Source organism: Podarcis gaigeae (assembly GCF_964106915.1).
Source record: "Podarcis gaigeae genome assembly, chromosome: 13".
Taxonomy (NCBI): domain Eukaryota; kingdom Metazoa; phylum Chordata; class Lepidosauria; order Squamata; family Lacertidae; genus Podarcis; species Podarcis gaigeae.
In genome coordinates, this window is record NC_139689.1 from 2,106,019 (window position 1) to 2,114,130 (window position 8,112).

Below are 8,112 nucleotides of genomic sequence, written 5' to 3' on the forward strand. Positions count from 1 at the left end.
TTAAACTACTTTTTCTTTCACTGGCTTTCTTTTTTTTTTTTTTTAAAGGAAAATAAAAAAATAAAGATTATTATATGTATTGTTGGGTTTTTTTGTTTTTTTTTTAATTTTCAATTACTAAAATCAGATATAAACCACGTTATCCATTTCAAATGGCAATTCAGATTCAAATATATGTCAGTCATAAAGCCAATTATGCATTTTGCGTGGCCTCCCGCGTGCTGGATTTCAAGGTGAGATGTTTTTGTTTCATCCTGTTTCCGAAGTCTGAATTCATCCAATTACATTCAGTCTTGATCTTAATCCCTTATCAACAGCTACAGGTGTTTTGATTTCCATTCGTATTAACACATTTAATCAATTTTATTTATTATAAAATTTATAGAATTTTTTTTTTAAAAAACCCTCTATATTATTGTTGATTGTGAGAGAAAATCTCTCTCTCTCTCTCTCTCTCTCTCTCTCTCTCAATTCATCATCATCATCAATCTTTATTACGGTCCAGAGACCCAACAAATAATTACAAAGCAATACACAATTCAGACAGCCTACCTCCAGGTTAAACAAGCATTTTGTTCAGAATATAGGGATCATTTGTTCTTGCAACCACCGATAAAAACTTTGCAACTGCTAATGTTCTAGCATTTGTCCGGTCTTCCAGTAGGAACCTGACATAGTGAGCCTCTGATTTTCCCGGGAAAGGTACCAGCAAGGGTAATATCAGTTCAGCCTTGGCCTGCTCATATTTTGCACAGTGCAACAAAATATGATTTATGGAATCGATGTCTTGAGCACAGGAGCAAAGTCTGTGCTGGTAGGGAACTCCTCCTCTCAACACTGCAGAAGGAAAGACGTTGAGTCTGGCTTTGGTGAAAAGCCTTCGATAGTTTGGTGCTCTTAAATTCTTCTTCCCTTTCAGAAGTTCTGGAGAGATAGTGGGGAAAATATTTTCCCACAATTGTTTTTGCGCCAAAGAGGAATAATGGGATCGGATTAATTTTATTTACGGGCTTGGAAACGACTATTTCTGCATGCGCTGCACCTGACGGGAGTTTGTGCTGACATTGCAGTACTACGGATGACGAGGGCACTAGATCTTTTTACAGCCTTGCCAAGCACGGGGATATTAGAATGTCAAAACAAGGTGGGACAAAAAAGTCAGAATTGCTTTTTGGGTGGGGGCCCTTGGGCTTTTTCTGGGCCATTTCATCTGCAATAAACAAAAACCTGCCCTTATTCCCTTATGTGGGACACAAGAGCCCTTATAGAGTCCTTTGCAGGTTCTCCATCGGGAGGAGAAAATAACAAGAGGCCAAGCAGAGAATATTGAGAAGCAAAGCAGCTAGTAAGCCTGATCTTTATTGAGCTGTTGCAACAGGGTGCTCCCCTCACACACAGGAAAGGAGGAGGACCCAGAACAAAGGTGTGCCTGCCCAAATATAGACAATTTAAATTGCCCGCCCTGGAGTCCAAGACCACCCCCAGAAACATCATACATACATCACAGAAGAGGCGTTCTACAGCAGAAATCTGAGTGTGTTGTTTATTTCCTGTCTGGCAGGATACCTGTTAATGCTAACTTGATTGGATACCCTGGGGAGCCTGGCCAGTCTTTTGTAATGACAAATACTTAGCTCCTGAGCCAGGTCACAGGCTCACGCTATTCCTACACAGACATACCCGTAAGACAGGATTTGTGAAGGAAAAGACAATGGGGAGGCTTTTCCGTTTTCCTTGCCCTTGCAGAGAAATCATTTGGTCAGTTTGGGGGTCAAAATGGTTTCAGGGCTGTTTTCCTGTGCTGCTTCAGACATGTGGTTTATATATTTATGTAATTTATGTACATGTTTGCTTGGTACATTTATGAACACACACACACAAATATATACATGGTAAAGGGACCCCCGACCATTAGGTCCAGTTGTGGCCGACTCTGGGGTTGCGGCGCTCATCTCGCTTTACTGGCCGAGGGAGCCGGCGTACAGCTTCCGGGTCATGTGGCCAGCATGACTAAGCCGCTTCTGGCGAACCAGAGCAGCGCACGGAAACGCCGTTTACCTTCCCGCCGGAGTGGTACCTATTTATCTACTTGCACTTTGACGTGCTTTCGAACTGCTAGGTTGGCAGGAGCAGGGACCGAGCAACGGGAGCTCACCCCGTCGCGGGGATTCGAACTGCCCACCTTCTGATGGGCAAGTCCTAGGCTCTGTGGTTTAACCCACAGCGCCACCCGCGTCCCATATATGTATATATAACCTTTATTTTTTTATTTCAGCGGAAAACCCCAAACGCTGCAATACTTTCCTGCTAGGCTAAGAGGGAATCTCCATTCGTTTTCGTGGCTGTGTTTCGAACACACGCCCCACCCCCCGTTCTACAACAATGTGCCTTCGTACTAGGAGAAATACGGTAGCCCTTGGTGGCGTCGGGGAGAATTCGGCCCTTCTACTAGGTGGCGGCGGTACTGTGGGCAAAGGCCAACATGGCGGCCTCCTGGGCGGCGTCAGGAAGCTGCGCCTGCGCGGGGAGGAGCCGGGGTGGGGGGGTGGGAAAGGAGGCGGCCCCCCGCCCAAGGCGCCACGACAACAGCGGCAGCTGCTCCAGAGGTGGTGGTCTTTGCCCACCCCCCCACCTTGACCAGCCCCCCCCCAACTCGCCGCCATGTCTGGGGTGCAAAGGATGAAAGTGGCCAACGAGAGGCACAGCAAGAGCATCACTCAGAGGGGGGGCCTCCATCGGGCCCCGGTATATGGGGGGGGGGCTGGGGGGAGTTTGCATTGGGGGGGGTGAACTAGGGAGGGGGAATCGGAAAGGGGAGAAAGTGGGGAGGGGGAGTTTGCAATGGGGGGTGAAAGTGGGGAGGGGGAGTTTGCAATGGGGGGTGAAAGTGGGGAGGGGGAGTTTGCAATGGGGGTGAAGGTGGGGAGGGGGAGTTTGCAATGGGGGTGAAAGTGGGGAGGGGGAGTTTGCAATGGGGTAGTGAAAGTGGGGAGGGGGAGTTTGCAATGGGGGTGAAAGTGGGGAGGGGGAGTTTGCAATGGGGGGTGAAAGTGGGGAGGGGGAGTTTGCAATGGGGGTGAAAGTGGGGAGGGGGAGTTTGCAATGGGGGGTGAAAGTGGGGAGGGGGAGTTTGCAATGGGGTAGTGAAAGTGGGGAGGGGGAGTTTGCAATGGGGGTGAAAGTGGGGAGGGGGAGTTTGCAATGGGGGGTGAAAGTGGGGAGGGGGAGTTTGCAATGGGGTAGTGAAAGTGGGGAGGGGGAGTTTGCAATGGGGGGTGAAAGTGGGGAGGGGGAGTTTGCAATGGGGTAGTGAAAGTGGGGAGGGGGAGTTTGCAATGGGGGTGAAAGTGGGGAGGGGGAGTTTGCAATGGGGGGTGAAAGTGGGGAGGGGGAGTTTGCAATGGGGTAGTGAAAGTGGGGAGGGGGAGTTTGCAATGGGGGTGAAAGTGGGGAGGGGGAGTTTGCAATGGGGGGTGAAAGTGGGGAGGGGGAGTTTGCAATGGGGTAGTGAAAGTGGGGAGGGGGAGTTTGCAATGGGGGGTGAAAGTGGGGAGGGGGAGTTTGCAATGGGGGGTGAAAGTGGGGAGGGGGAGTTTGCAATGGGGGTGAAAGTGGGGAGGGGGAGTTTGCAATGGGGGGTGAAAGTGGGGAGGGGGAGTTTGCAATGGGGGGTGAAAGTGGGGAGGGGGAGTTTGCAATGGGGGTGAAAGTGGGGAGGGGGAGTTTGCAATGGGGGGTGAAAGTGGGGAGGGGGAGTTTGCAATGGGGTAGTGAAAGTGGGGAGGGGGAGTTTGCAATGGGGGGTGAAAGTGGGGAGGGGGAGTTTGCAATGGGGGTGAAAGTGGGGAGGGGGAGTTTGCAATGGGGGTGAAAGTGGGGAGGGGGAGTTTGCAATGGGGAGGAGCACCTGGGCTTGGGGGGAGATGAAGAATTGGCGAAGCAATGAATTATTTATTTCAGAAACCCCCCTCCCTGTTTGAGATATTTACAAAGATGGGGGGGAGCAGCTTAGGTCAGGAGGGATGAGGTTTGGAAATGAGGTTTGGAGGGCAGTGCAGAGGATCACCTGAACTCTCTCCCCCCCCCCAAAAAAAACCCCACAGGTAAGTCTGAGGCTGCAACCCCATTCATGCACCCTAAATTCCCTGGGAGCAAAGCCCGCCCCCCCATTTGAGCACCCTGGGATCTTCCGCGGAGTTGCACCCTGACCGGTGAAGGGGTTGCTGAGGGAAAGCCTGGTTTTTTTTGGGGGGGGGTTGCAATTGTCTCTTAAGGGGGCTGGAATAGGGGGGGTCTATACTTGGAAGGACCCTCCCCCAATTAGTTTCTATTAATTTCCAGGGCCTCTTCTGCCAGTTTTCTGATTTTGCCCTGAGGTTATTATCTGCGTTTCGATAGGGGAAAGCCTATAAGAGTCGCAGAAAGCTAAAAACTCATGGAAGATCATTGCAGCTAAACGGTTGTATTTTCTACGTTTTTAGCTACTTGCGTTTTATCTGCGTCGGTTTAGTTTGCGTAAGCCGCCTCGAGTCCCAGTCTGGGGGGAAACGGGGAGGTATAAATAAGTATAATAATAATAATGGTCTCTGAGCCCATCTGTGCAATGCTGTCCTAGGAGTAAATTGGGGGGGGGCAGTATTAAAAGGGAATTTTGGGAATGTGAGGGAAGTCACCTAGGAAAGTTGTGTCTCTCTTAACACTCTCCTGGTCTCTTTCCCTTCTGCGAAGACACCCCAAGAGGAAAAAGCCCCCGTTGGCCCCTGGCTCCTGGCCCTCTTCGTCTTCGTGGTCTGCGGATCAGGTGAGTTTCCCATTTATTAACAGTTTCTCATAGAATTGAAAGGGACCCCCAGAGGTCATCCAGCCCAATCCGCCGCAGTGTCTCTCTTTTCCTTAAAAAGCCCCTGGTGGCAAATGTGACTTCCTGTTTTATTCTCACAAAAATGAGGATAAAATGCATGTGTTTGTGTGTGTGTGCAGGAGAGAGACCAACTAGTCCAGGAAGAACATTTTTACTCATTTATTTCAACAATTTAGATCTTGCTTGAGCAGTGTACACAAAGGTTATGAAAGAGGCATGGAAAGATAAATTCACTTAACATTGACAAGAAGGTAAAAGGTAAAGGACCCCTGGACAGTTAAGTCCAGGTTGCGGCGCTCATCTCGCTTTCAAGCCAAGGGAGACGGCATTTTGTCCACAGACAGCTTTCCGGCTCATGTGGCCAGCAGGACTAAACCACTTCTGGCGCAACGGGACACCGTGACAGAAACCAGAGCACACGGAAACGCCGTTTACCTTCCCGCCGGAGCGGTACCTATTTATCTACTTGCACTGGCGTGCTTTCGAACTGCTAGGTTGGCAGGAGCGGGGACCGAGCAACAGGAGCTCACCTTGTCGCGGGGATAAGCCCAAGAGGCTCAGTGGTTTAGACCACAGCGCCACCCGCGTCCCTCATTGACAAGAAACACTTACTGAAAAGGTCTGGTTAAATTATTATTATTATTTATTATTATTATATTCATTATCTGCTGTTCCCCACATGGCCCTCCAAAACATTTTTAGTTAATTTCATAAAATTCACACACCGCTTGATGTGCAGGCAGGGGAAATGAACATCAATAATTTAAGATTACAATGGTACCTCGGGTTACATACGCTTCAGGTTACAGACTCCACTAACCCAGAAATAGTACCTCGGGTTAAGAACTTTGCTTCAGGATAAGAACAGAAATGGGCTCCGGCGGCACGGCAGCAGCAGGAGGCCCCATTAGCTAAAGTGGTGCTTCAGGTTAAGAATAGTTTCAGGTTAAGTACAGACCTCCGGAACGAATTAAGTACTTAACCCGAGGTACCACTGTATTGAAAGGTAAAGCTGTTCTGCCCTGTGTGAACAGGATCCTAGAATGGGTGAGGCCACTGGCCGGATCCAGGCGTGTTATTCTTATGTTTCCCCCTCTTACTCTTCACAGCCATCTTCCAGATTATTCAGAGCATCCGACTTGGAGGTTAATGGGGAGAAGACGGGATGCTTTTCCGACTGCTGCCACCAATCCTGCTCTCAGGGAACTGTGGGATCTTTTCTGGACCTCCCAAGTTACAGCCATGACAGTCTTCCTCTGCCTGCCGCCAAGAACCAGATCTCTCCCCCCCTGCCTGCTCTCGTGAGACCCCTGAACCGATTCCCTCCCCGCTCTCTGTTCCTTGAGCTGTTGACCACTTCGGAGGGACGCTGGACTGAAGGGGGGCGATCCGTCTCCTCTCCCCTTCGCCTCGTGGAAGCGCGGGGCTTTTTCCTTTGGAACTGAAACGATGCGTTGCAACAAGGAGGAAGGTCTACAGCCGGTTTGCGGCGTTTGGGGTCGGAGGACGGGGTGCAGAGTTGGGGAGGCTTGTTCCGAACCCCACATTCCTCTCCACCTGTTATCAACCTGCAGTTCATTCTCCCTCGCCATTCCGGTTGAGCCGCTGAATAAATGAAATAAAATCGCCTTGTTGGAATCTTTGCCACAAACCCAAGTAATTCTAAATTTCTTAATAAATAGTGTCACAATAGAGAGGGGTGTTTGTGTGTGTCTCCAAATCCATTTGCCTCATCTGCCGTTCGCCAGGCCAGGAAATGACAGACCCAGTTGCCCTAGAGATCCATCATAGACCAGTCAGTGGAAATTATGATTACAGTGGTATCTCGGGTTAAGTACAGTGGTGCCCCGCAAGACGAATGCCTCACAAGACGGAAAACTCGCTAGATGAAAGGGTTTTCTGTTTTGGAGGCGCTTCGCAAAACGAATTTCCTATGGGCTTGCTTCACAAGACGAAAATGTCTTGCGAGTTCCTGCGGGTTTTTTTCCTCCCCCCCCCTTTTCTAAGCCGCTAAGCCGCTTATCTGCTTATCCGCTAAGCCGCTAATAGCGCTAATCCGCTAAGCTGTCAATGGGCTTGCTTCGCAAGACGAAAAACCCGCTAGACGAAGAGACTCGCAGAACGGATTATTTTCGTCTTGCGAGGCACCACTGTACTTAATTCGTTCCGGAGGTCCGTACTTAACCTGAAACTTTTCTTAACCTGAAGCACCACTTTAGCTAATGGCGCCTCCTGCTGCTGCCGCGCCGCTGGAGCACGATTTCTGTTCTCGTCCTGAAGCAAAGTTCTTAACCTGAAGCACTATTTCTGGGTTAGCGGAGTCTGTAACCTGAAGCTTATGTAACCCGAGGTACCACTGTATTATTATTAAATTTTATTTATACCCCAGCCAAGACCGGGCTCAGGGCAGCTAACACTGGTATAAAAACAATTGATTGAAATACAACTTAAAAATAAGATTAAAATACAACATTAACATGCAGCCTCATTTCAGTAGGAACTCAAATCAAAAGCTTTTTTGGGGGATGAAAACGTCAAGTCTTCACCAAGGCCGACTATCCAGACTGGTCCTACGTGGGCCAGAAAAAAGCCAGGGAAGTCCCCAAATAGGAGTTCCATCACAGAAGGAAAAAAGAAAGAGGGGGAGGGAATAAATTTGATTCCAAGCCAAAGGCCAGGCGGAACAACTGTGTCTTACAGGCCCTGCGAAAGAAATCAGATCCTGCGGGGCCCTGGTCTCATGAGCAGCACGTAGGTGGAAAGTCCCCTTGTGGAGTGCATAGTTAAACTGAAATTTGCTCCTCCAGGAGGCAGTGATCATCACCAACCTGAATGCCTTGAAAAGAGAATTATACAGATTTGTGGCGGAGGGGGATTTCTGTGGTTTACTAGCCGTGATGGCTATACTCTGCCTCCACCATCCTTCCCCCCCCCCCAAAAAAAATATTTTTTTGTTGATTTTCACATTTGTCACATAAAAGATAAAAAAAGAAAAACATTACGAAACACACAAAAAATAACACAAATAAAAAATATTGCTTCAAATTCCTAATTTCATTACATTAATAACTGACTTCCTCAAATCCCCTCTGACTGAATTTCATTATATCCCCAGTCTAACAGTTCTCCAAATTCATATTTCTAATAATACTAACTTCTTTCATTTACTAACCTCATCTCCTTTATTAATATTCAAATCCATAATAATTAGTAACACATGTTCTTATTCTACCCCTAAGCCTATTTATTAC

The 8,112-nt window shown here is 48.5% G+C and overlaps 1 protein-coding gene across 1 annotated transcript; it reads left to right on the forward strand.

Moving 5' to 3' along the window:
* Nucleotides 1-2,543: 2,543 nt before the first annotated feature.
* Nucleotides 2,544-6,553, forward strand: LOC310829094 (stress-associated endoplasmic reticulum protein 2-like). Its single transcript, XM_083707274.1, has 3 exons — nt 2,544-2,745; nt 4,729-4,801; nt 5,971-6,553. Exons 1-3 carry the CDS (start codon nt 2,662-2,664, stop codon nt 6,009-6,011), a joined length of 198 nt encoding a protein of 65 aa, XP_083563400.1. The 5' UTR covers nt 2,544-2,661; the 3' UTR covers nt 6,012-6,553.
* Nucleotides 6,554-8,112: the final 1,559 nt, after the last annotated feature.

Excerpts from the sequence above, each read along its gene's own strand:
- LOC310829094 (XM_083707274.1), top strand. The coding sequence starts at position 2,662 with ATGTCTGGGGTGCAAAGGATGAAAGTGGCCAACGAGAGGCACAGCAAG. Across the intron at positions 2,746-4,728 it reads GGGGCCTCCATCGGGCCCCG|ACACCCCAAGAGGAAAAAGC; the intron begins GTATATGGGGGG and ends CCTTCTGCGAAG. Across the intron at positions 4,802-5,970 it reads CTTCGTGGTCTGCGGATCAG|CCATCTTCCAGATTATTCAG; the intron begins GTGAGTTTCCCA and ends TACTCTTCACAG.